At 55.4% G+C, this 27684-nt stretch overlaps 4 protein-coding genes across 4 annotated transcripts; 3 read left to right on the top strand and 1 right to left on the bottom strand.

The window, feature by feature from the left end:
* Nucleotides 1-1521: 1521 nt before the first annotated feature.
* Nucleotides 1522-9523, top strand: MINDY4B (MINDY family member 4B). Its single transcript, XM_066326462.1, has 12 exons — nt 1522-1625; nt 1871-1898; nt 2408-2533; nt 3218-3337; nt 4314-4405; nt 4648-4813; nt 5319-5384; nt 5921-5991; nt 6147-6315; nt 6624-6776; nt 7541-7721; nt 9083-9523. Exons 1-12 carry the CDS (start codon nt 1522-1524, stop codon nt 9223-9225), a joined length of 1419 nt encoding a protein of 472 aa, XP_066182559.1. The 3' UTR covers nt 9226-9523.
* Nucleotides 9524-10814: 1291 nt separating this feature from the next.
* SIAH2 (siah E3 ubiquitin protein ligase 2) lies at nt 10815-14195 on the top strand. The gene is made up of 2 exons (XM_066325650.1): nt 10815-11246; nt 11843-14195. The coding sequence occupies exons 1-2, from the start codon at nt 10881-10883 to the stop codon at nt 12398-12400; spliced, it is 924 nt and encodes a 307-aa protein (XP_066181747.1). The 5' UTR covers nt 10815-10880; the 3' UTR covers nt 12401-14195.
* A 1912-nt stretch (nt 14196-16107) lies between these two features.
* Nucleotides 16108-21695, top strand: ERICH6 (glutamate rich 6). The gene is made up of 6 exons (XM_066326461.1): nt 16108-16332; nt 17169-17497; nt 18462-18975; nt 19110-19195; nt 19536-19688; nt 19957-21695. Exons 1-6 carry the CDS (start codon nt 16108-16110, stop codon nt 20834-20836), a joined length of 2187 nt encoding a protein of 728 aa, XP_066182558.1. The 3' UTR covers nt 20837-21695.
* A 66-nt stretch (nt 21696-21761) lies between these two features.
* Nucleotides 21762-27608, bottom strand: SELENOT (selenoprotein T). The gene is made up of 6 exons (XM_066325603.1): nt 27407-27608; nt 26161-26271; nt 24971-25097; nt 23682-23769; nt 22832-22983; nt 21762-22481 (listed from the first exon to the last, which is right to left on the bottom strand). The coding sequence occupies exons 1-5, from the start codon at nt 27568-27570 to the stop codon at nt 22859-22861; spliced, it is 615 nt and encodes a 204-aa protein (XP_066181700.1). The 5' UTR covers nt 27571-27608; the 3' UTR covers nt 21762-22481; nt 22832-22858.
* Between the last annotated feature and the right edge of the window lie 76 nt (nt 27609-27684).

Here is a 27684-nt window from a genome sequence, read left to right as displayed (position 1 = left end):
TCTCGCCCCCTGAACATCCCCAGGTCAGCTAAAGCAAGAGCTGCTTCCCCAGGAAGGGCATCTCACCAGCAAACACCACCTCTGTGAGGTTCCCTGGGTGCCTTGGAGGTGAGGTGCTCCTCACAGAGCAAACTGAGGTGGAGAGCTCCATTTACCTGCAGGGACTGTGCCCAGCTGTGGGTGAGGAGCAATCCCAGCCAGCTGTGGGTGAGGAGAGCCCTGCCAGCATCCACCCCGTGCCAGGCACAGGTCAGACCCAGGGATCAGAGCCCTCTGTGCTTCAGCATCTACCAGCCCAGGAGGCCTTACTGACTTGGATGTCATTTTTTGTACTTTTACTGTGAAGGCAAACCACTGCTGCTCATTGTACAGGTTTGTCAGCTGTACCCTTTCCCGAGGGAGCTCTGCCTCTGCATCTCCCTGGGTTTTATCATGTGGAAGGGCTTCTGCAAGTCAGCACAACTCCCAGCCTTTTTCATCATTTTCTTCTTAATCTATATGCATATTTCTCCCAAAGTTAATGTATGTTCTTAAAGCATAATTTGTGTTGCATCTCACAGTATTGTTTACTATGCAGCAAACCCAAACACATTCCTTCACCATGCAGAGCAGCCCCAGCCTGGGGTCTGGGTGTCCTCACAAGGGTCACTGTGCCCAAAGTCCAGCCCAACCACCACCACGTCCCACCCTGAGCACCAGCCCAACTATTCCTAAGGCAAACCACAACTTCTTACCAGCAAAATAAAATTACAACAATGTTTGTGTGTTTGAGTGGCTGAAAGAGCAGGTATGGTCTGCCCAGTGCAAACCATGAGGGAACCCCAGCCTGGACCCTGAGGGAGCCCCAGAACAGACCCTGGACCTCCTTGCATCCATGAAAATGCCTCTCTCTGCTCCTGCCCCACTCTGGGAGACACTCTCTCTCCTGCCCCGTGCTGGAAAATGCCCCTGCTCTGCCCCACTCTGGAAAACATCCTCCCTCCTGCCCCACTCCTGCCCCACTCCTGCCCCTGCCCCTGCTCCTGCTCCACTTTTGGAACCACGCTCGTTCCTGCCCCGCTCCTGCCCCACTCCTGTCCCCCGCAGGCAGCCCCCCACGAGCAGCCCCCGCTGCGCCGTCCGCGCTCTGCTCCCGGCATTAATCATTGATGCTGCCGCACAGCCGGCAGACTGCGCTGGGCTGGGCTGGGCTGGGCTGGGCTGGGCTGAGCTGAGCTGAGCTGAGCTGAGCTGGGCCGGGCCGGGCTCTCCGGGCAGCTCCATCCCCGTGGGACGGGCGGGGACGTCGGCGCGTCTCAGCAGCGAGGGTCGGAGCGCGGCTGCCCCCAGCCCCCGTGCCCCGGCCCGGAGCATCGCCCGGATCAGAGCCCGGAGAATCCCCTGGAGCACCGCCCGAAGCATCGATCCAAGAGCCCGGAGCATCGCCAGGAGCACCGCCCGGAGCATCGCCCTGAGCACTGCCCCCAGAGCCCGGAGCATCGCCCGGAGCACCGCCCGGGGCACAGCCCGGAGGGAGCTGCCATGGATGACCGCGGCACTGAGCTCGCTGCACCCACGGAGCTGCAGGAAATCACCAGCAGAATCTCTGATCTGAGCAAATGGAGAGAAATCTTTAGTTTCCGTGGGTAAGAGTCCTATTCTGCTTCTTTAACAGAGTTTTAATTCCATTTATTGTAATTGTTAGAGTCATGTGTTATTACAAAACTTATGTAACAATGACAAACGGTCCTTGTGTACTCAGTAACATAAATTCTACAGCTCTTACTCTTCCTTTGTTCTGGGGTTCTCTTCTGGCTGGGCTCCGGTTTCTCCACATGCTATCAATACCTCTGTTGGGTGTTTTAATTTGTACTTTATTTTACGTTTTCAGTTTGGAATTCAACAGCACACCTCATCAAGTAACTCCCTTTCCAGAGGTAATACTTTCTGTTTGGTGAGTTTTGGGCTGTGCAGCCCAGGTATCTGTGGAGATTCATTTCTCATGCTGCTTCTTTGAGAAACAGATGTTTTCTTCAGATATTTTGAAATCACACCTGTACCCCTACTACCGAGTAGTCTAACACTTGACTAACTTTTCCATCAAAAACTAATGGTTTTCACGGTGAGTTTTGGAAAACAAAGATCCCCAAAATGTAAGTATTTGGAAAACCTGCTGTGCCCTTAGCTTGGGAGCCACTGAAGGCTATTCCCTGTAAGTCAGACAGCCGCTATCACCTGCTCCAGTCAGCAGCCCGCAGGGATGCGTTGGCAATGTCCGAAAGCAGCTGGAAGTGGGGGGCACCCACGTTCCAGGGCAGCCGGTGCCCGCAGCCAGGGGCTGTGCCCGCCCTGGAGCACGGCGCTGGGGGCAGCACAAACCCAGCACGGCACGGAGCCCAGGTGAGCTCCGTCTGCTCCTCTCCTGCAGCAAGGACAGAGCAGCGCTGGCCGAGGACCAGCCGGAGCCGGACAGTCCCCAGGGCCAGCGCAGCCCCCGGCCACCGTCCCCCGGCCCCTCGTGCTGCCGCGGGGCGTCTCCCTGGACACGGCCACGGTGAGCTGCCCGCTGAATTAACCATGAGCTGTAATTGAACCTCCCCGGGGGAAAGAGTCCGGGGAGCCTTTCCTGGTGTTGGGAGTGCAGGCTTCGGGCTGCTGTCAGCTGGACAGGGTGTGCAGAGAGGACGGACTGTTTAGGACACTCTTAAAAAGCACAGCTGGAATGAACCTTAAAGCTGATCTGCAGTGATTCTCCGGAGAGAACCAGCCAAATGACAGCAGAAAACATTTCCCCTGCTTAGGGCTTCCCTGACACACAGCCTCAGGACAGGAGCCAGGACCAGGGAGTCTCGGAATTGTTTAGCTGGGAAAGGGCCCTGAACACCACCAGTGAGGGATTTCAGCTCCTGTTTTGTGCCTGGCCCCAAAAGCACTGCTGTAGGGGCTGCTGTCAGCAGTTTGGCAGCCCGGCAGGCAATGGCAGGGTGAGCCCCAGTGCAGTCTTCCTCAGAACGTGCACTGTGCCCAAATGTAAGCGATTACACACTGCTACTAAGCCTCACCCCAGTGCTGAGGGATGCACCGAGCTCAGGGCAGCCCTTTGCTCTGCTGAGGCCCGGCTGCAGGCGGGCAGTGTGACTGCTCTGGCTGAGGGCACACACTGCAGAGAGCCCCTGGTGGCACAGACCCTTCCTGCGCGGGTGACACACCTGACCCTGCCCCCTCTCCTCCTCCACAGAGGCTGCAGGAGCTGCTCTTCAGGAACAGTCCCCCCGTGTTCAGCCGTGAGTGGGCAGCAGCACACTTCAGCTTCCACCCACCACACTCGCATCTGGCCTATGGGCTGCAGACAGGACAGGTAAAAGGGTCACACAGCGGCTGGCACTGGCTGCTCGGGGTCACAGCCACCTGTGGGAGCTGGCAGCCAGGGCAGGGGATGTCAGCAGCAACACACCTGCACCCCGCACACCTGTACCCCACAAACCTGTACCCTGTACACCTGCACCCCCCACACTGTACCCCACACCTGTACCCCACACCCCACACACCTGCAGGCTGACCTTTCCCCCCTGGCCCGGACAGGCTGCAGGGCTGCAGCCCCTCGCCGCTGGCCCCGGGCTGGGTGGGATGGATGGCTCAGGGCCAGCAGCCGGCTGCGGGCGGGGGCGGTGATACCTGTGTGAGATAGTCCTGGGAAGGCTCAGGAGAGACGGCTGGAAAACGCCTGCTTCTCTTCTGAGAATTAGACTTACCTGATTATTCCTGCTCCACCTAAACATCCAACAAGTGAAGTCACCTGGACTATCATTTTGTCAGATGGAGGTTTTCTTCTTTCTTATTTACCATCACAACACTGCACCCCAAAACGCAGGTGGCCAAGATACACACTTGGATTGTAAATCCCCTGAACTTGTCTGGAGGCTGAAATGCTGGGGACAGCCACGGGTGCCACTCCCCGCACCCCACAGCTCCATGCTCCCAGGGGGACCAGAGCCCCGGTGTGTCAGCACGGCAGGGAGCAGACACAGGCATCCTGCGCCTGCCTCACATCAGCCCTGGGCTGCCCCAGGACATCTGTCCCTTTGCTGCCAAGCTGGAGGGGACAAAACCAAACCCTGGGGCTTCAGGGCACACACGGTACCTGGAGCTGGGTGCTGCTCCCCCGCACGAAGGGAGGAAGGACACCCAGCCCAGGATCTCTGCTGCCCCCATGGCCAGGGTTACCCTGCAGCTCCTTCTCCATAGGGGCTCCTTGTCCCCCTGGCAGGGACTGCTGGCAGTGACCTGTGCTCCTGTAGTCTCCTCAGATGGCAGGGCTTGTCTTCTGCTGCTAGGGAGGAACAAGAGCCATTCTGGCGGCTGTGCAAGCACACATCACCACACACCTGCTCTTCACAAGAGAGACAGAATCCACACACCTGGAAAGGTAAGTTGCTCACGGGACACATGAAAATTATTCCCATGCGTTGCCTGGTCAGCACCAGCCTCTGGGTTCGGCCAAACCAGATCCAGGTTCAGGGATGCAAATACAGGTGGGGATGTGCACTGGGGGAGAAGCCTTGGCTGAGCCCCAGATGAGGCTTCTTCCCACCAAATCCTCTGATTTGGGGGTAGTGGCACGTGCCTCCCACCCCCGCGGTGTCACCGCCCTGGTGTCCCCTGGCACAGGCTGTGCCGGCTGGGCCCGGGGGAGCAGGGGCAGGCACTGGCCACGGCCCTGGCAGAGACCCTGTGGGCAGCAGGAGGAGGTGGCAGAGCTGTCGTGTGCCTCGTCACTGCCCCTGTCACCACGATGGCACCTGAAGGCTACAGAGCCAGCAGCTTCACAGAGAGAGTGAGTATGGAACCGGCTTCTGCCAGTGGGATTCTCCTTAAAGGTACCTTTGGCCTGAAACACAGAACCTCCCACACCTGCTCCCTGGCTCAGGCTGCACTATAAACAGTGATCACCCCAGACCTCTTGGACCCTGATACATCCGCCTCCCCTTCACCAAAGCCCATCCTCCTTCTGCAAAAGGACAATCCTGTCAGCACAAAGCTGCTCCCTGAATCCCTGCACACAGCCAGAGCTCTGTACCCCACACACCTTTATCCCACACACCTTTATCCCATACACCTGTACCCCACACAGCCAGAGCTCTGTACCCCACAAACCTGTACCCCACACACCTTTATCCCACACATCTGTACCCCACGCAGAGCCCACGGCTGGGGAAGGGGCAGAGCAAACTTTGCATTGTTCTTTCACTTGATTAACAGAAAGAGAGGATTCAAAAGCTCAGGTTTTGCCACAACTCGTGTCTCTCTTACACCACCCTCTCGGTTCTCATGCCCAACAGCTCCAGTTGTTCGAGTTCTTGGAGAAAGCTGCTGCTCAGGGGTTCATCTGTGACCACATAAACTCTGTAAGTGGGGATAACTGCTTTATCCAAGTTATTTTCTTGTTAAATTACATCTTATTTCCCATTCAAAATGGGCATTTTGGACCCAGCAGTGTCATCATCATCAGGACACCCACACAGTTAATGTGCAATTAGTTCATGGATCATTTCCAGCCTTTCCTGTGGGGAGGGATTCTGCTCCCATATAAATCCATATAAATCCCTGTGACTTCACCCGTTATTCCAGTTCTCTCAGCCCACAAACACTGGGTAAACAGGGTAGTATTTTGAGCACCATTCAAAGATGTGATTCCTTGCAGCCTCCACAAAAATATGGGAAAAATTGTACAAAACCCCATTTAGCCAATAACTGGAAGTTTCTTCTTTCTTTTCCTACCTGATCCTATTCAACAAAATTAGTTACAAAATCTTCCTGGAATAACACCCTACTCACCTAACTCAACACACCTAAGGCTGTAATGAAGCAGAGGAATTGTTGTAATCAATTATAATTTACTGGCCAGAATTCCTCCCCTGTAATCCCTTTTATCTTTTTCCAGTTCAAAGGCAAAGGAAACCATGGAGTGATCCTATTTTTATACAGTTTGCTTTTCTCTAGGACACTTGAAAGGTATATTTCTCTTTTCAAACATTTTCCTGTAGTTTGGTTACATCTTCTGAAAAGCCTTTTCCTTTCCTCCCATTCTGTTGTTCAGGCCGAGGGGTAGAGTGTTGCCTCTGGCACAGCTCCAGTGCTGCCCTGATGATCTCTGCTTGCCCATGCAGGCTCCAAGAGGATTTGGGTGACACAGTTCCTCTGCTGAATGTCAGTTCTGGAAATGTCACCTGTACAGAGGTAGGATCAGCCATGTGTCTCAAGCACTCTGGTTTTATTATTCCCACATACGATTTAGGAAAAAAATATCACTTGTTAATTAATCCAATGGGAAAAGAAGCATAAGTCCATAAAAAATATTTTGCAATTTTAATCATGGCTGTGCACTTAAAAAACAGTTGATGATGACGATGATAGTAACAATAATTTTTAAAAAGCCACTGGCAGCCTGGCATTCCCCTACTGGGGACAGACAAGGGCTGGCAGCAGGATATCACCTGCGAGGGGCGTTCGCTCCGTGTCCCCGGTGTGTGACGGGCTGTTTCCCCGTGTCCCCGGTGTGTGACCGAGCCGTTCACCCCGTGTCCCCGGTGTGTGACCGAGCCGTTCACCCCGTGTCCCCGGTGTGTGACGGGCTCTTTCCCCAGGCCGTGCTCAGCCTGCTCCTCACGGGCCGGGCCATCCCGGGGGCGCTCGGCGGCGGCCGGGGCCCGGAGCCCGGCGCTGGGGATGGCGAGGCCGGGGCACAGCGCGGCCCCGTGGGCTTCCTGCGCTGGGAGCGGGCTCCGCTGGAGCGGCAGGTGAGCGCAGGGACAGCCGGGGACAGCGGGACCCGCACAGCCCATGGTCCCGGTACAGCCCAGGGTCCCGGTACAGCCCAGACCCCGGTACAGCCCAGGGTCCCGGCACAGCCCAGGGTCCCGGTACAGCCCAGGGTCCCGGTACAGCCCAGGGTCCCGGTACAGCCCAGACCCCGGTACAGCCCAGGGTCCCGGTACAGCCCAGGGTCCCGGTACAGCCCAGACCCCGGCACAGCCCAGGGTCCCGGCACAGCCCAGGGTCCCGGTACAGCCCAGGGTCCCGGTACAGCCCGGACCCCGGTACAGCCCAGACCCCGGTACAGCCCAGGGTCCCGGTACAGCCCAGGGTCCCGGTACAGCCCAGACCCCGGCACAGCCCAGGGTCCCGGTACAGCCCAGGGTCCCGGCACAGCCCAGGGTCCCGGTACAGCCCAGACCCCGGTACAGCCCAGGGTGCCGGTACAGTCCAGATTCCCGGTACAGCCCAGACTCCCGGTACAGCCCAGGGTCCCGGTACAGCCCGGACCCCGGTACAGCCCAGGGGTCCCGGTACAGCCCAGGGTCCCGGTACAGCCCAGGGTCCCGGTACAGCCCGGACCCCATTACAGCCCAGGGTCCCGGTACAGCCCAGGGTCCCGGCACAGCCCAGGGTCCCGGTACAGCCCAGGTGCCGGTACAGTCCAGATTCCCGGTACAGCCCGGACTCCCGGCACAGCCCAGGGTCCCGGTACAGCCCAGGGTCCCGGCAATCCTCCCCCGCCCAGGTGAGCCCCGCGCTGCGGACGCCGCGGCTGCCCGTGTGGCTGTGCAGCGTCTCGGGCAGGCACAGCGTGCTCTTCGGCACCGACAGCCGGCTGCTCTCCGACTGGAAATCCGAGAGAATTTTCCACCTGTACTTCTACAGTGGGCAGCGGGAGCAGACCCGGACTGCCCACCTAACCATAGGTACGGACCCAGGCTTACCAGGGACTGAGGTGTGGGCGTCACAGACAACTGTTGTTCCTATGTTAAATACTCGATACAAAGTTTAAACCCACCAGGAAGCAGGACTGTTTCACGATCAATTCAGAATTTATAATTACCTTCTCCTCAACTGCCGTGGTTCTACCCCATCCAGCTCTCACTCTCTCCCCAGCAGTAGATCAGGGAGGGAACTGGAAGGGCAGAAGCTGAAGAACTTGGGGGTTGAGATAAAGACAGGTTAACAAGAAAAGTAAAAGCCACACACACAAGCCGAGGAAAACAAAGAATTAATTCACTTCCTCCACAGCCAGGCAGGTGTTCAGCCACCTCCAGGAGAGCAGGGCACCATCACACACCGCAGTGACTTGGGAAGACGAACACCACACTGGAAATTTCCCCCTCCCTTTCACTTCCTTCCCCCCCCCCCCCCCCCTTTATGTACTGAGCATGATGTCCCATGGTCTGGAATATCCCTTGGATCGTTTGGGGTCTGCTGTCCTGGCTGTGTCCTCTCCCAGGCTGCCATGCACTCCACCTTCCTCAGCAGCGTGGCAGCAGGAGGAACAGAAAAGGCCTTGGCTGTGCTGGCACTGCCCGGCAGTAACAAAAGCCCCTCGATATAATCGACCCTGTGTTTAGCAGGGATTCAAAACACAGCTCCATACCACACACTGGGAAGGCAGTGAATTGTACAAAACCTGCACAGGGAGGCAGCGGGGCTGGCACAGAGCAGAGGGCTGCCCTCCTGGCTGAGGCTGAAATCTCTCTGCCTGCCCAGCACCAGGTGCCACCGTGTCCCTCGTGTTCCCCAGCAAGTTTCATTTTCCCCCGGAGAGGAGAAACTGCTCTTGTAGCAACACTTGGGTTGTGAACCAGGTTTTGTGCTTGGGTGCAAGGCTCTTGTTTCTCTGCTGCTGAGCATCCTCACCTCCTCCCGGGGGGCTTCCTTCCTTGCTCTCCTTTCACTGCAGCGTTTAAAGCAAAGTCAGAACCTTGAAACTAAAAAGGGTAAATCCGCAGAGAAGCAGAGTGATTTGAGATCAACCGTCGATAGCTGGTGTGGCCACAGATCCTATCTGAGCATCTGCTCAGAAAAGCAACATGCAAATACACCGTGCAAGGAGCCCAGAGCTGCACTCAGAGCACGGGAATTTCCCGGGGGGGCCTTGGGCAGGGGCAGTCCCCACCCGGGAGGCCCTGCTTGCCCCTTCCCCTGGGGCAGCACATCTACACACAAACAGCTGCAGAAGCTTCTGCTTTCAACCTTCACTGAAGCCTTTTGCAGGGGGGGCGGGTTTTTTAGATTTTTTTTTTTAGACATTTCTTTTTCATTTCCTTTTCAGACACTCATTCACATCACTGGGAAGAGGCTCGAAGGGAAGGGCCCTGCAGCCCAGGGCAGAGGCGCCCAGCCCTGGAGATGGCAATCAGGACCAGGTGGCCAGGGGCCACCGTCAGCTGGAACGGGACAGATCCCTTCTTCTGAGGAGTGGGCAGCTTGGACCCTGCTCCTGAGGGGTCCTGGCATCCACCACACACTGTCAACTCCACTGTGTGAAAAATGAGATTCACTGTTTTGGTAAATTTTTTTAAATTTTTTTAACAAAAAAAGAAGACAATTAGGAAACGGAAATAAAGCAAAGGATCTTGGCTGGATGCAGCCAGGAAGCACACCCTACTATTCCAGAACACTTCTTTAAAATGATCAGTATGTTACATATTCAAATGACCCTAATGCATTATTCAAACGTTCCTTTGAGCCCAGATATTCTTCTAGTTTCAACCCCCCCAACCTGCCCCCATTTCATCAATTTAACATTTTTTACTCCTTGCAGATAAATTTCTTTGTGGCGCCACTTGGTTGTCCCATGTCTCACTCCCTGATAACAGAGGATCAATAAATTCTTCCTTTGGAGCTTAGGGGTTTGTCCCCATTATCTTCACCCAGATAATCCAAGAATGTGGGGAAATTCCTGATTATCTTTCCCATTCCTCTAGGTTAGCTACAAAAAGCATCGTACATCACATAGTTTCTACTTTAATATTACGCTATAACCTATATATATATATATACACATTCATCACACCACTTATTTCCAAGTTTCCTTAATAGCAGAAAATAAAATGAACTATATTAGTACATTATACCTTATACATTATACTTTACACATATCGCATTCATTTTAACATTTGCGGAAAGCCAACTTTCTAAAGTGTATCTGTAACACTGGCCACTGCAGCCTGGCGCTGTCTCTCCCCAGAGGAACAGCCCCTGGCGCACCGACCCTGGCCAAGAGGCATCGCCCCGCTGCAAGAGCGAGACCGGCCGAGGAACGGCGACCGGCGATCCTGCCCCACGGCCCCGGTACGGACACACGGCCCCGGTACCGATCTCCAGTCCCGGTAGGGGCACACGGCCCCGGTACGGGCACACAGTCCCGGTACGGACACACGGCCCCGGTACGGACACACAGTCCTGGTATGGACACACAGTCCCGGTATGCACACACGGTCCTGGTACCGATCTCCGGTCCCGGTACAGACACACGGCCCCGGTACAGACACACGGTCCCGGTACGGGCACACGGCCCCGGTACAGACACACGGTCCCGGTACAGACACACGGTCCCGGTACGGGCACACGGCCCCGGTACCGATCTCCGGTCCCGGTACAGACACACAGTCCCGGTACAGACACACGACCCCGGTGCGGACACAGTGTCCCGGTCCCATTACCAGGGCACAGACGGGCGGTCCCGGTACGGACACATGGTCCCGGTACGGACACAGTGTCCCGGTCCCGTTACCGGGGCACAGACGGGCGGTCCCGGTACGGACACACGGTCCCGGTACACACACGCGATCCCGTTACCGATCCCGTTACTGATCCCGGGGCACAGACGGGCGGTCCCGGTACGGACACACGGTCCCGTTACCGATCCCGGTACCGATCCCGGGGCACAGACGGGCGGCCCCGCGCGGGGCACGCCGGGAGCGGGGCGGGGGCCGCGCGCAGCCGCCGCTGGTCCAGCGCCGCCCCGTCCATCTCCATCCTCCTCCTCATCTCCATCCTCCTCCTGTCCTGCTGCTGCTGCTGTCCCCGCTCCCGGCGCGGCCCGATGGTGGCGGCGGCGAGGCGCGATGAGCCGCCCGTCCTCCGCCGGGCCCGGCCCTAGCAAACCCTGCGGGAAGCAGCAGCAGCACGCCCCGTCCCCCGCCGCCGTCCTGCCGGGCACCGCCGGCGCTTCTCCGCCGCCTCCCCCTCCTCCTCCTCTTCCTCCCCCCCAGCAGCAGCAGCAGCAGCAGGAGCTGACCTCGCTCTTCGAGTGCCCCATCTGCTTCGACTATGTCCTGCCGCCCATCCTGCAGTGCCAGGCCGGGCACCTGGTGTGCAAGCAATGCCGGCAGCAGCTGAGCCTCTGTCCCACCTGCCGGGGCTCCCTCACCCCCAACATCAGGAACCTGGCCATGGAGAAGGTGGCCTCGGCTGTCCTCTTCCCGTGCAAGGTAAGGACGAGGGGCTGGGCAGGGGGGCGGGCGGGCCCGGACCACCCCCTCATCCCTGTCCTCGTGTGGAAACCCCCAGCCATCACCCCCCTCATCCCTGTCCTCGTGTGGAAAGCCCCAGCCGTCACCCCCTCATCCCTGTCCCACTCACCCATCACCCCCACATCCCTGTCCACAGACCACCTCCCCAGATCCCCCTGCAAAGGACACCCACCCACCACCCCAGTCGTTGAAACTAGAATCCTCTGTTCTTTTTAAAGAAAAGGAAAATCCAAGCCAGGACCTCTCCAGCTGATCTGGACGGATCAGATCTAACCGCAACAGCAGATCTGACTACAACTCAGCCATACAGCCCATTTTATCTAAGTGCTTGTGTTAGGAAAAAAACAACCACAAAAGACAAGAAGAATCCATTTTAAGTGGAAATAAAAACTGAGTAAATCTCAGCTTGAATCCAGGGCTACATGCAAGTAATGTAAAATTTGCAGTGAGCAGGAGAGCTCTGGTTGATCACCCGTGTTTCCAGTGGACGGGTGGGAGCAGCGAATTCTAGTGCCGGTGCCTTTCCTGACGGCTTGTGTTTGGTCTCTTTCCAGTACGCCACAACAGGCTGCTCCCTGACACTGCACCACACAGAAAAGCCAAAACATGAAGCCATCTGTGAGTACCGTCCCTACTCCTGCCCGTGCCCTGGTACCTCCTGTGACTGGGAGGGATCCCTGGAAGCCGTGATGTCCCACCTCATGCACGCCCACAAAAGCATTACCACCCTTCAGGGAGAAGACATCATTTTCCTTGCCACAGACATTAACCTGCCCGGGGCAGTGGACTGGGTGATGATGCAGTCGTGCTTCGGTCACCACTTCATGCTGGTGCTGAAGAAACAGGAGAAGTGTGAAGGCCACCAGCAGTTTTTTGCCACTGTGCTGCTCATCGGCACCCGCAAGCAGGCGGAGAACTTTCAGTACAGACTGGAGCTGCACGGCAGCTGCCACAGGCTGACCTGGGAGGCCTCTCCCTGCTCCATCCACGACGGCGTGGCCGTGGCCATCCGCAGCAGCAACTGCCTGGTCTTTGACACGGCCACTGCTCACCTCTTTGCTGACAACGGGAACCTGGGCATCAACGTGACCATCTCCACGTGCTGCCCGTGAGGCAGAGCCAGCCAGGCTCAGCTGTCTGCAGCTTGTGCTTCACCAGGGTTTGGTTTCGGTTCCCGTTTTTTGCGCTGTTCAACTGTGTCATCCTGTGTGCTGAGGTTTCTGACTAGCCAACGGTTGTAACTTGGGGCAGACGAGAAACAGGAGTGGTGCTGTAAGTAACATGAGCTGGACAAGGCCTTTTAAAATTCTTGGGTGCCTTAGGAGGACTACACACACACGGTTACCTTTTATAATTTAATTCTATTTTATGCAAAGAGTGCTTCCATTAGATATGTGGCTTAAGAGGCTCCTGTTTGGAGCACACCTAAAAGCCCTTTGAGCAGCAGTGCAGACTCCCTCTGTCACTGGTGAGCTTTAATAAAAGGCTTTAGTATCACAAGAGGGTTTGGTTTGGAAGAGACTATCATCTGTTCCAATCCTCCTGCCATGGGCAGGGACACCTTCCACTATCCCAGGTGCTCCAAGCCCTGTCCAGCCTGGCCTTGGGCACTGCCAGGGATCCAGGGGCAGCCACAGCTTCTCTGGACAACCTGTGTAGGGCCTCTCGAGCCTCACAGGGAACAATTCCTTCCCAATATCCCATCTCACCCTGCCTGCTGGCAGTGGGGAGCCAGTGCCCCTTGTCCTGTCCCTCCAACCCTTGTCCCAAGTCCCTCTCCAGCTCTCTTGTAGCACCTTTAGGCACTGGAAGGGGCTCTAAGTTCTCATAACTTGCCCTTAGTGAAGCCACATTGGCTATCACAAATCACCTCCTTATTTTCCATGTGCCTTAGCATAGTTTCCTGGAGGATCTGCTGAAGCTCTTTCCAGGCACTGAGGTGAGACCTGACCACTTGTAGTACTCTGGATCTTCCTTATTCCTCTTTATAAAGAGGGGGGGGTTATGTTTCCCCTTTTGAGGTCAGTGGGAGCTTCTCTGGACTGCCACAACTTCTGGAACATGATGGACAGTGGCCAAGTCACTTCCTCCACCAGCCCCTCTGAACCTATGGGTGCATCTTGTCAGGTCCTATGGACTTGTGCACCTTCAGGTCCCTTAGACCTTCTCCACCCCAGGCAGGTCTTTGTTCTCCCACTCTCTCCTTGCCTCCTGTGAATTGGGCAGTGTGGCTGGAGCAGCCAGCCAGGCAGGCTGAGTACCTGAGCCTTCTCCACGTCCCAGGGAATTGTGTTTCCCATTTCCTTCCATCGAGGGTCTCCTTTCTCCCAAGTCTTCCTTTTATCAGTGGTGTACCTACAGAGGTTGCTTTGCCTGTTGCCCTTGATGCCCCCGGCCAGATTTAATTCTTTCAGGCTTTAGCATTCCTCACCTGATCCCTGGCTGCTCACAATCTCTCTGTACTCCTCCCTGTCCTTTCCTAGTAGCTGAGAAAGGAGAGAAATGCAACAGGAGAAGCTGTGAGGGGAGCAGTAGGTACTTCAGCAACGTTTCTCCATCCTCTGCTGCCTTATGGAAGGGAAGGGCACTGGTGGCTTTAACAGGAAGAAGGAGAGAAGGGGCTGGGGTATGGCCTGGCACCTCTCACAGGGTATGGAACTGCTGGCTCCTGCCTGCTTTGGGGGGTCAGGCCAGGTACAGGTGCAGGCAGGAGGCACCAGGCTCCCAGATGGCTGAGCCAGCGACACGGGGCTGTCCCCTGCAGCTGCCCTGCGACACACTCTGCTATTGATTATTGTGAAGGACTCATAATATAGCAAAAGCTTTATGGCCAGTGTCTTGTCATTTGCTATTTAAGTTTTGTTGCCATATTTCTTTTATTTTGCAATAAATATTTTGTAAAACCTCCGCCGAGGAGCTGTGCTAACACACAAGTGCATGGCAGCTGCTCCATGGTTACGCTGTGTGCTCAGCCATGCTGGGGTCCCCTGGGATCCCTGGGGGTCCCCTGGGATGGGCTGGCTCTCCCTGCAGGGCTCCTCGCCCTGCCACCTCCCAGCCTTGCTGCCAGACACACGAGCAGAGGAACTGGTGGGGATGTGAGCCCCAGGGCCAGCCTGACCTGTGCAACTGAGTCACGGGGCTGTCACCACAAGTGGCTGTAGCTCGCCCTGTGCCATGGCAAGGTTCAGCTTGGATCGCCGGCAGCAAATCCCGGCTCCGGGAACGGCTGTGCCCCGTCTGTCCCTCCCGTCTGTCCCTCCCGTCCGGGGGCGGCAGGAGCCACGAGGTGGCACTGCCGGGGGAAGCCCCATAACAGGGAAAAGGGCAGGGAAAGGGACAGGTGAGCCTCGATGTGAATAAATACTGAACAAAAGGAGGAAAACCAGGCGTGGCAGTGTTCCTCCTGGGAGAGCTCTGGGGTTATGTCCAAGCCCTGTGCAACCGTCCCCAGCACCTGGCTGCAGCCCTCAGAAAAGTGCACAAGAACAAGTCTGCCCTCAGTGAGGGGAAGCTCGGTCAGGCCACAAGAACATGGAAGTGACCATGGAAAAAACCTCCCAAGGAATTACTCTCTAGGCACTGAATACCAACAATTAAAGATGCTACATCTGGTCTCACTTACACTGTGCTGGCAGAGCTCCAGCACCATCAGGATGGTGAACTAATTGCCTCCAGCATAAGCAGGCTCAAAGTCAGGCCATGGTTCCAACAGCTGTTACCACCTGTGCTTTCATCAGGATTTAAGCAAGAATTCCTAACGATTTGATTAATTTTTCTATAATTGAGAACAACTTATAGTGGGAGGTAATTTTCATACTGAAAATTGGGACATAGGAGGATTTTTGCATAAAGCAAAACTATAAAGTGTATCTTTGAATACAGCAGGAATAATTAATTACTCCATTATTACCTATTAGATAATTAGCACACGTTATCATTAGGTCTGTCCACACCACTCAGTTCTGAAGGAGTGGCAAACTCTTGTTAGATTTCACCTCCAAAAACCCGAACAAAAGGAGCCCATCACCTTGTGTCTTTTCTTTTCTGACTGAAACTGGGTGTAGGATAAGGAATACCTCAGCTGGCACTGCCAGGAAGGGAGGTGTTTCCAGTTCAGGTCAGCGAGTAGACAGGACATTAATTTCAGGGTTCCGTCAGGTTTCGGGTTTTCTTCCCAAGGCAGCTGATACGACTTCCCAGGTAAAAGTCTGATAGTTCCTCAAGACATTCAGAAGAGGTTATTGCCTGGCTCTCTGAACAGAACTGACCTCTCCCAAGCGCCCAGCCCGGGAAGGGATGGTGCAGCGTGCGCAGGTGGAGCTCACAGCAGGCAGACCTGCACGCCAGGCAGACCCGCCGCCAGCCCACAGCACCTGGCAGGTGTCCTGCAGCCCCTTGGCTGCTCTCCAGCCCGCCAGGAGCCTCTGCTGTGGAAGGTGATACCCAGGGAGCAAAAGCTGCGTGCCTGGGAGGCAGCTTTTCTGTCACTAGAGTTGTCCCTAAGAACTATTTCCGCTTCAAACACCAATTCAAACGCAGGTGCGCAGGGCCCGATGACTCTCAGGGAACACAGCGCGGCTGCGGGCCCTCTGTGGGAGGGGCGGGGCGGGGGGCGGGGCCTGGGGCGGGGCGGCCGGGTGGGGGCGGGGCCAGAGAGGGGCGTGGGTGGGGCCAGAGGGGGCGTGGCTGGGTCCGGTGGGGGCGGGGGCAGAGAGGGGCGTGGTCGGTCAGGCGGGGGCGTGGCCGCCGCCCGCACGGTCCCGGCGTGCCCCGCGGCCCCAGCGTCGCCCTGGAGACGGCGCCGCAGCCGGCGGGCATGGACGGGCCGGGCCGCGCCGCCGAGCCCTGCGGAGGGGCGGACGCCCGCACGGACGATGGGGCGAGCGAGCCCCGCTGGCCCCAGCCCCCCTCAGAGGGCGCAGACCACCCGGCAGAGCCGCGGTGCGAGACACCTCTGTCCGGCCCGCAGCCGACCCCCACGAGCCTGCCCACCCTCCTGGCCGACAGACCCGAGTCCTCACAGGCAAACGTACACCGCGAGGTCAGTTGGGGCTGGGCGCTGCCCGCTGCTTCGTTCACACGGTTCCGTGGAGAAAACATGGAACCCACGCCCGCAGAGGAGCCCCTTCATGACAGGTTTTTCTTCTGCGGGTCTGCTGAAGCAGCGCTGGCTGTGCCCACCTGGGCAGCAAGAGGCTGTGCAGCCTTTCCCACTGCTGCATCCTCTGTTGAGAGTTTCCCCGCGGAATATTTTGTCTAAATCAGATACAAAATGAATATAAATAGGTGCAGCCACAGAATGCAAGCAGGGCACAGAGCTCCTCGTAACCCTTAGCAGAGCAGAGTCACCAAAGAGTTAATCTGAGGCACGAGGTGGGAAGCAAAGGAATTTTGTTTCAGGATATCCGGTACCCATCCTGGAAACACTCCCTGCTGCCAACCTGGTTTGCATCTGATCAGATGTGACCAGCTCTGTATCACCAAGTCTGCTGGTGCTTCCTCAGAAACTCCCATAACCGCAGACATCAGGTTTTTTCTCTGTAATGCATTCCAATCCTCAGCTACAGTGTTCTGTGCTCTCAGCTTCACTGGGAAGAAGCAGAGCTCATAAATATCACAGTAATTCCCTTTCTTTGGGGGCATTTACTGAGTTATTTACAGCACATCTGCTTTTCTTTTTGGTGGTTTCCCGAACCCAGTGTTTTGGGTTAAGGCGTTCCAAAATCTCGCAGACACAGATCTGTCCCGAGTGCCCTTAGAGGTGCTCCGTCACATCTGTTGCATTTTGAGCAGAGCTCTCTTTGGCCGTGCTAACTTGGGGACCTGGGGGCCGGTACCCCACGTCCCTCCTCCCCGCTCTCCCCGCCACCGCTGCAGGCAGAGGAGGACGCTGACCCCACACGCGAGTCGTGCGGCAGCCGGCAGAGGCCGTTCCCCGTCCCCGAGGATGCCGCTGTCCCCGAGGAGCAGGAGGACGTAAGCCCCGGGAGGGACGGGCAGGGCTTTGCTGTGGGGCGGCCGCGCTCACGGCTCCGCTCTCTCGCCTTCCAGAGGCTCTGCTGCGAGCACAGCCGAGAGCTCTATGAGCTCATAGTGGAGAGGAAGACCCCCGAGGATGCCAGCAGCCTTCCCGGAGCTCTCAGCACCGATGAGTCCGTCGGCTCTGAAGCCAACCTGCTGCTGTCAGAGGAGAAAGAGGACTGGAGGTACTGGGAGAACTGGGGATCAGGTCTGCCTAATGAACAACAGGGAGCTCTGAGGGCAACAGGAGTGGTAAGAAACTGCAGAGAGAGGGATGAAAGTAGAAAAAGCCTTTGCTTTAGGCACCAGAAGTTCATATTCCCTCTGGTCCCTCCTGGGTCCTCTATTGCCAGGCTGCACAAGCAGGTGGCGAGGCACATGCTGAGTGAAATGTCAATTCCAGTGCTGACAGATGAACTATCTAGAGACATGTAGAGCCAAAAACCCCCACAGCTGTGGGAAGGGACAGTATTTGGGTGTAGCTTCTACCTCTGTCACTGAAACAAAAGCTGGAGTTTGTATTTCTGTTTTGCTCCATAAACTGTATTTGGATTACAGTTTCCAGAGTCACACACAAGAACTCTACAAGTTCTCAGGCCATTTAGCAGGAGACCCAAAGTTTGTGCAAGAGTTTAAGCTTACAGGGAAAGTCTAAGGCACAGGGAAAAGGAAAACTAAACCAGTACACCTGGAAGTAAACTGTTGGTCTCCTTAAAAATCCTTCGCAGTCTGAAGGTGCAAGTGCATCCTATGTACAGAGCACACACAAAACACTGTCCCACTGTCAGATTCATAGGAAGCTACACAAGAATAGTGAAAAATATTCTTGGAGATGAGCTGTTTTCTTGATCTTGTGGGCATCTGTCCTCTTTCACATAAAATCCTGATCCAAGCCCCATTACAATATTCAGCTCTCCTGCCAGCAGAGCTGATGCCACTGCAGTGGCAGTCTGTTACTGGAATCTGTGTGGGCACAATTCCTTTCTGCTGAGGTATGAGTATTTTGGTGACACTCTGCTGCCTGTTAATTGGAATTGTGAGCACAGAGAAAAACAGATTTAGAAATTGTGTTCCTAAAGCAGAGATATCCACTGCTAGCAGCTTTCCAAACACGATACATGAGGTGTCAACAACATTTCTATTTTCCAGGCAGCAGAAGATACTCGTGGCCAGAGAGTTGGCTGACCAGTCTTTAAAGCTGACTGCCACTAGAGGCAGGACACCAGAGCCTGTTGTGAGTGCAGCCGAGCCCGAGGCAGAGCCCCGGCTGGAGAAGGAGCCCGAGCCGGAGTCCTGGCCCGAGGAGGAGTCCGAGGCAGAGCTCTCGCCCGAGGAGGAGCCCGAGCTGGAGCCCTGGCCTGAGGAGAAGCCTGAGCTGGAGCCCCGGCCTGAGGAGAAGCCTGAGCTGGAGCCCCGGCCTGAGGAGAAGCCTGAGCTGGAGCCCCAACTTGAGGAGAAGCCTGAGAAAGAGCCCCAGCCCAAGGAGCCCAAGCCAGAGCCCCAGCCCAAGAAGAAGCCCGAGGCAGAGCACAGGCCCAAGAAAGAGCCTAGGCCCAAGTCGGAGCACAGACGCAAGAAGGAGCCCAGGCCCAAGTCCCAGCCCGAGGAGGACCCCATGTCCCGCAGCGCCCTCGGCTACGATTTCAGTCTCCTGGGGAAGAAGGCGAGTACCTGCGGGACAGCAACGGGAGCACCTTGGACGTGTCAGTGCTCTGAGCAGTCAGAGCCTGGCAGTGCCCGTTTTCAAAGGGCAGCTGTGCCAGACTGCTCTCATCCATTTTATCCTTCCAATCTTAGGTGGAGAAGGCCAAACTGGTGCAGAAGTACTACAAAAATGGGAAGAAATTCCTTACCATGCTCCCAGACGGAACCTCGCAGTTATTGTATCCTTTACAGGTTTCACTTGCCTGCATTAGTCCAGGGCTGTTACTAATTTTAAGTGTGTCCCAGTCCACTTTATTACAACCCAGCTCATCACTCCCACTCACTGTCTGAGGAGCAGCAGCAGTGAAACCTGACACAGCTCCTGGGTTGAGGTTTCAAACAGCAGCCAGCAGCTCCAGTGAGCACCAAGTCCCAGCCCAAGGGAGCAGCACACTTAACACAGTGCTCTGGATAATATATCAGTTTTTACACCCCAAAGTAGTACCCAGAAGTCTTTAGTATGTTATAACAGACCAACCAAGCAAAGCAAGGGGTTACAAATACCTTACCTGGCAGCAGCTATCCATCTGGAAACGTGGCCATTATCATGACAGGAGACAAAGACCACCATAGTCTCATAGTACAGGAAGATGAGCTGAGGACGACCAAAATCCGAGCACTGTTTCAGTCTGATGGCAGGAGCACATGCTATTACAGGAATGGAGACGAGTGGTGCGTTCAGCAGCTTTTCTGTCTCCTCTGTGCATTGACAGTTCAAAGGCCATAAAGGGTATTTTTAATAGCATCCAAAAATAGACAAATTCAGCAGCTCATGGGCCCTGCTTCAGGTGCCCCCAGGGCAGCAAGGCAACCCAGCTGTGCCTTGAGAGGTGGGGAACAGACCCTGTCCCTGCTGTGCCTCTGTCCCATCCCTTAGGAGAATGAGACATTCTGCCACAGGAGCTTACAGGGTTCAGAGCTTCCATTTCCCTTTCTTTAGGATCAATATGAGCACCCAGGGTGGGCAGTATTTGGACCAGGCAGGCAACAGGGTAAGAAGGTGGATGTGGCCGAACTTGTCACCAGAACCACACGTCCCCCTGAGCCCCATTTTCATCTCCCTGAACCGCCACGTGGGGGTCAGGATCCTGGCCCAGGACAAGATCTTCGTCTCCTTCCTCGCCATGGGGCGACAAGCAAAATTCAACATGGGAACCAGAGTGCAGGTAACTGTTCCTGTGCAGAGCCACTCCTCACAGCGGGAGTGGGGCAGCCAGGGAAGGTCCCATCTGTGCTTATCCCGTGGTGGATGCTCCCTATGTTGTCCCATGCTCCTTCCCCCAAAAGCAAGCTGTGGAGGTGCACGTGTTCCTGCCACGCCTCTGGAGATGGGCCACTTGCCAGCTCTCTGCAAGGGGCCACAGTGCGGGACTCCAGTCCCAGGCAAGACCCTGGCTACATCCCCAAGGGTCTCCCGGCGCTGCCACAGGGAGCAGAGCTGTGATCCATGCGGGCAGGGTGCACGGCAGCTGTCCCAGGGGCGGTTTGTGTGCCGGGAGATGGTGGCGCCGGCCCGGCCCGGGTGGCTCTGTGACACGCCCTGTGCTCCGCAGGTCAGCGCCGGCAGCCAGCTGCCCCCTGCAGCCCAGCTGGGGGAGGATGAGCTCCTGCTGCTCGCCTTCCGCGTGAGGATCCTGCAGCTCTTCGACAGGATGCGCGGATGCATCAACTTCCCTTCCGGCGAGCAGTGGAACAAAATGCAGCCTCCCATGTATCTGATAAACCAGGCTGTGAAGATCCTGGAGCTCTGCATGGCTGCTGACATAAGCGATGAGCTGCGCAGCTCCATCAAGGCGATAGTAAATGCACAGCAGCTCTGACCAGTGAGTCTGTGTGGTGTAAAGCAAAATGAGGCAGAGACAGTCCCTGGTGCTGTGGCACCTGCACGTGCTCAGCAAGGTTTCTCCTCTGTCCCTGGCCTGGTGCAGTCCAGGGCTGGTGCACAGAGCCCCAGGTGGGTCTTGCTCAGGGCAGGCAGTAGCAGCCTGCACTGACAACACCGTGGCCATGGAGGCATGGAAGGGCATTGCTGGGGGAGAGCAGAGCAGTGCTGTGCTCCACAGCAGTGCACTGTTTCTGAGCAGCCTCCCTTCTGTCTCCAGCCCTGGCCCAGCAGTCACTTCAGCCTTTGGGTAAGGCACAAGACAACAACAAAGAGCTCAGCCAAGCCAGGCCTTGAACAGGTACACAGGCAGGTGTTTGCTCAAGTCACCCACACAGGCACTGCTCTGCCACTCCTGACAAGAAGGTGGCAGCAGCAGGAACGTCCCAAGCGTTCCTAGTGCCCATGCCCACGGCAGCTCAGCCAGCTGCAGGTACAAGACAAGGTGATTCCCTGTGCAGAGAGTGACCAATGACCACAGTGTGCCCAAAGCAACCACCTATCCGCGGCTCCAGGGAGCACCAGCTGCAGCCTGGGATGGGCTCTGGTTCACGCACTGCAAACACAGCTGCCACTGGGTGTTTAGAGGCCCGTGGTGCTGCAGTCAGCAGGGAGGAACCTCCCAGCCCCTCAGAGCTGCCGCTGAAACATAGGCTTCACGTGGCCAGCTTCCCCCAGGGAGGCCACACCTGAACTGTGGCAGCTGCCTGAAGGACAAGGCCAAGCCCCATGTGCCCCTCCCTGCACTGGAGGTTCTCGGGGCCTCATACACAACAAATACAAGGTCAGTAACTTTGGAAAGTTGGCTTTTTATGCACTTTTTCAATTGCAGTTCCAAGAATGTCCAGTGAGAAACAAGGCACTTCACACAGGAAATGGGAACTCTTTATTTCAATTAATGTTCTTGGGTTCTATTTAGGACAGCAGGAAGGCCCAGCTCATCTCTCAAATGGCCAAGGAAGGACTGCTGAGGCTGGCCCATATGAATTAAGAATAGCTGATCTTAATTTTCACTGAAGTCACCAAATGATGTAACTATTCTGCATATAATTTTGCTTATATAATTCAGTATATAATGCACTGTTTGACTCTGCCATAGATTTCGAAAAATATACAAACCTGTTTTAACCACATTAAAGAGATTTGATAGACAGCTATCAATTACTCAACAGTTTAGGACAATATCAGACACTCCTAGAACTTCATTTGAAACTACAAAAAGAACATAAATTCATATAAAATACAACAGATTAAACAAACTTCTCTTTTTCCAAGGAAAAATTAGGTATCAACTCAATCTGCCATTGTGTGAAACATGAATATAAAATAAGTTACCATTAGTAATGCCTGCATTGCTGATCTATGAACTGGTCGAATGAAGTCTTAAAAAAACTATACAGTATTATTGCACTCGTGGCTGTGCAGTGTGGACTGGCCAGCACTGAAACAGGGCTCATTGAGTGTTTGTCCAGGAGGCACAACGTGGCTGCAAGAGAGGCATCCAGCCTGCACCAACAGCAGCTGTCTTCAGTGCAGGCCTTCATGGATCTGCACCACGTGGCCTGGGAACCACCACCCAATGTCTGGGGAAAGACACCTGGGTTACAGTCGGCAACACCCCTCTGCCACAGCACAGCACACCTGCCCCGAGCCCCGCCCACGCCTGCCCCGAGCCCCGCCCACGCCTGCCCCGAGCCCCGCCCACGCCTGCCCCGAGCCCCGCCCACGCCTGCCCCGAGCCCCGCCCACGCCTGCCCCGGGCCCCGCCCACGCCTGCCCCGGGCCCCGCCCACCCAAACAACCTCTGTGACACCACACAGCGGGAGCTGATTCTCCAGAAAAGCAGTGAACTGAACAAACACAGTCCCAAACTGCAGACCCCAGGGTGCCTGTCCCACCTGGGCCCACGCCCTGGTGCCTGGAGGAGACTTACGAGAGGTTTCAGTGCTGAGGGATGGGGCTATGATCGGTGGCGGGGCATCGACTCCATGTGCACATTGAGCTTCATCTCGCTGTCGAGGATCTGTACCAGCTGCTGCATGGAAGGGAGGTGGCCAGACTCCAGCTTGGACCACACAGGGACATCTAGCACACAACACACACAAGAGAAATGCACCGTTACACTGGGAGCATCAGAAAACAGGCAGAGCTGGTGGAGACACGGAATTGAGGAGCTCTGGGAAGCTGTGAGCTGGTACTGAACAGCTGAATCAACAATGCTTCCAACCTCTGGCTACGCTGAACCCTAGCCCAACTAGGAGAGCAGAGTATCTAATGCTTCCATTTAGAAGTGTATCATATTGATGGAGAGGTGCAAAATACACATTGCTGTTTGTTTCAACCTGAAGAATCAGTACCGTTGTCCACTGGTACTGATAATCCCTAACAGAATTCTTTAGGATTCCAAGGCTAAAGTATGCTAGAGAACAGACAGGGAAAGCACCTAATTGGACACTACATGCCCCTAGCTGATGGTTTCTTATTTAACACACATCATACACATAAAAAGAATATAACACATATATTCCAAGAGACCAAATATCCCTCTGAGTAAGTTTTCACAGAGCTATTCTAAAATACCTGATATCTGTAAAAATCACTTTATAAGACTTCTATGATTTTCGTAATCTATTGTGACAGACAACATGTGAAGATCCAAATGGATGGCAATTTCCACCTATCACATTTGGGACATAAATTTCCTGACACCATCCCTTATTCTCCCCACCCCACAGCTCTAACACGTGAATATGTGACACCCCTCAAACAAAGTCTCAGCTTACCATTCAAAGTGATTTCAAAAGCCCCAGTGGACATACACTGGTTCTCAATCATGTTGCTCAGGAAGAAGACCATCATGCAGGCGTACACCTGGAAGGGAACAAAGATCCACACAGATCTCACCATGTCAGCCACCCCTGCTGCCGTTCACAGGTGCCTCTGAACTCCCTCTGTGGTGACTCAAGGAATGTTCCCATCTACAGATTCCTCCCTTTACTCCTTTTACACAGACTGTGCACCTTGCCTTCCCCAGAAAAGCACCAAACCAGCTCCAAAGCCACCCAATGGACAACCCTCTGCACACCTCTGGCCCCAGCACAGGGGGCTGGCAGTGTGACACGGGAACACAGCCAGTCACTGTCACAGCAATCTCCAGATCACCAAGGGCCCAGCTACAACCAGCACAGCAAGGCAGGTCACACGTGCATAGGATCCTCCTGCACTCCTCCCAGTTCCTCATCTGGAATTTTCTTTGCCTGTGGGTGACTAAGGAGGGAAGGATGGCATCTCCAGCAGAGCAGCTCCCCCCTCACTGCCAGCACCTCCCTGATCTCCTTTTCCTGTTCACAGCACACTCACACAGGTCACTGCAGGACCTGGCACAGCGACAGCAGCTCTGCACCGCGGCCAGCCCGGCCAGGCACGGGGGTGGCCCACTGCATCCACCTGGAAACTTTACAGCTCCTGGGCTGCAAACTGGCCAGGGAAACACCCAGGGCTCTGGGCAGCTCAGCACAAAGGCCTGCACATTTCAGTTCAGTGGAACAAATCTGGAATAAGGTTACTGTAGATCAGAGTGCAACACCCTGAATCTGCTGGCATCATCAGGACTGACTCACGGGGATATTCTCCCACAATGTCATGCCAGTCTGCTCTCCAAAAACACCCACAACATCTCAGCTTCATTTTTCTAACACCCTTCTAATTGCTGCCTGATGGAAGCATCAACTGCAAAACAGTTACAGGACAACAAAGGAGAGATGCTGTAATTTTAACATCAACAATACTGGCTTGAAATGCTACTCTTGAGCCCTAAAAATTAAAAAAAAACTTCTATCACTGTCAGCATGTTAAACCTCAGCTGCCCCTCTGCAGTAGCAGCAGCTTGGAAAGAGATCACAGAAGCACACCTGGGTTTGTCAAAAGCATAAAGCACAACTGGTAAGAATTATTCTACCATAAGGCTGTAGCATATGAAAGGTAAATCAGCCAGAACTGAGGGACTCACAGAGCATCCCCAGGAAGTAACTCTGAAGCTGCTTTTTCAGACTTAAGGAAGCATGTCCTTTACCTTGTTTTCCTGGCCCCACTGCCAGATGCTTGGAGCTTGCATGCCAAAGAAAGCAAAGGGGTCCTTGCCAACGATGATTAAGCCAATTAATACTAGTTTGAAGACAGACAGGAAGGATGCTATGTGCCTGTTGGAGACAACACACATCAGTGACTGAAAGGTTCTGTTCCTACTTCACCATAAACTGTAATTCACCTCATGATGAGAATTTTGACAATGTACAATCAAATGTTTCAGAGGAAGTACAAATATTTACAAAAAGGTTCATTTCACTGTAAAAAAAAAAAAAAAACCCAAACCAAATGAAACCAACAAAACAAAAAAGCAGCACATTAACAACACCCTCAATAAAACTCTGCTTTTGCACAGCATCCCAGAAAGACACTTTCCTGTAAATCACAGACAGATTCTTTTGCTCCTCAGCAGACCTCAAATGAGACTTTGCTTTTAACTTACATTTGCCTGAACTGGGTAGCAGACAGTTTCTAAAGCAGCTGCTCCATGCTACAGACCCGTTTAACTGATGGCACCACTGCTCGTGGAGCGTTTCCCAGCGATCAGAGCTCCCCAAGGCAGCCCACACGGAGGCACTGCGCCCTCAGCCTCCCACCACCACAGCCCTGCCAGAAATCGGGCCAACGACTGTTCCAGGAGCCACCCAGTAACTATGGCATCACTCCCCAGCGTGGGCACGCTGCTTTAACTAACAGCAATAACACTGTTTTGTCTTTTTCTGAATTTCTTTGGGCTTCCCCCTCATAGCTGCTGCAAAGGCCACTCTGGCTGCCTCCCCCTTGAGGTGAGCTCTCCCTGACTCAGATATTAAAATTCAACTTTCCCTTCCTCTGTGCGTCCATAACCCATTAGAGGGATTTGTCACTAAGTGCATAAGCCTGAGCAACAAACTGAATTTATGTCCAGATACAGCATAAAGAAAAGCTGAGAAAATTCACTGTTTCAAAAAAAACCTAAGTAGTTTATTTTAGGTTGGACATGGCAGGCCTCATCATACAGATATCCCAACAGTGATACTTGTATGGAAAACTAAGAAGGCAGAAAATCACACTTGTATGTCATCACAATAGGAAATCTCCTTAAGTTTGCATTTCCGGTATCATTTCTGTGTAAAAGCATGTGTTTGAGCACTGGAAGGCAGACAGACAGCACAGAGCAGGAGGCACCAGGCTCACCTATAGATAGGTTGAGGAAGGTAGTTCTCCCCTTCGATCCGGATGTCTGGGTACCGCTGGCTGATGACCCGCATGTACTCCTCAAACACCCGCCTGTAGCCTCAGGAGACACTGCACACAGACAGCACAGTCAGCACAGCTCCAGCCTGCACCCCACAGACACTGCCCAGCACCACCCACCCTCCTCACAGCCCCTGCAAGCTAAAACAGAACTAACGGGTTTTATAGCACAGAGAAAACCTGACCTGCAGGGAAACTACACATCACAAATGCCAACAGGTCAGCCCCGGGTGTGACACTGGTCTGTTCCACATCCCAGATACATAGACCTGGAAACACCCACTGGGCACCACATCACTCACTTTCCCTAGAAAAATCTGCTAAGTTAGGACTAATTTAGGGAGTCGATGTAAGCAATCCCTGCTCTGTACCAAAATAAAAAATAAAAATTAAAAAAGTCTTCACACAGAGATGTTTGAAGCCCTCTGGGGCTGGCCAGACAGGCAATGTCGCTCCCAGCCACCCCCATGTCAGCACGACACAGGAACTTCAGTAGTTAAATATTCCTTCTGCCTCGCCTTTCAGAAGCCGCCTCTATAAAACTGCGGCAAACCGTCGGACCCCAAAGGCAGCGCTTTCCCCGGAGAACTCCTGCAGTGCCCCACGGACGCGCAGGGCCCGGCCCGGGCTCCGTTCCGGCCAGGCCGTGCTGACGAGCGCTCCGGGCCTGCTGACATTATTTCTGCCCTCAAACTGGCTCCGTGCGCCGGGGCCGCCCCAGGCCTGCTCGGAGCTGCTGGCACCATCGGCAACACCCCCGGAATGGTGCAAAGGTGCCCGACTGCAATACGAGCACTGCATCAAAACACACACAGAATTACAGCCATTGCTAAGACATCGATTCCTCCCAAACGTTAGTCCCGCACTAGCGCGAGGCCACACACGGCAATAAAGGGCCCGAAAAGCGGGTTTTATGGCGGGAGGCCGTAGTGGCACACACTGAAAGAGCCGCCGCCCGCGGCCCGGTGCCGCCTCCCACGCTCCAGCAGGGCCGGACGCCCCGACAGGTCGAGCGGGCGGGAGGGCCCCCGGCCCTGGGGGTGGCCCCTCCACGGACGACAAGAGCGAGCGAGGCCGCAGCAGCGCTGAGGGAAAGGAAGGGGATAAGAAGGACGAGGGAGGGAGAGGAGACGGCCTGGCGGACGCCGCCATTTTGGCCGCCGCCATCTTGGCGGGCGCCCCTCACCAGATCTGGAACTTGAGCAGCGGCCCGGTGGCGTAGGCCATGCGCAGCTTCTTCGCCGGCAGCCCGCCCTGCTCCGCCGCCGCGGCGCCGCCGCCGCCCGGTGCCGCCGCCAGCCCCGCCAGCAGCAACAGCAGCAGCAGCCGCCGCAGCCCCGCCGCTCGCATCTCGCCGCCGCCTCGGCTCCGCGCGCCGCCGCCTCGCCACGGGCACGCGCACGGCGGGGGCGGGGCCACGGCCGAGCCCCGCCCCGCCCCGCAGCGCCCCCTGGCGGCCACACA

Source organism: Sylvia atricapilla, chromosome 10, assembly GCF_009819655.1.
Source record: "Sylvia atricapilla isolate bSylAtr1 chromosome 10, bSylAtr1.pri, whole genome shotgun sequence".
Lineage (NCBI taxonomy): Eukaryota > Metazoa > Chordata > Aves > Passeriformes > Sylviidae > Sylvia > Sylvia atricapilla.
Note: the sequence above shows the minus strand (reverse complement) of the source record. Positions and strands in the feature narration are given on the sequence as shown.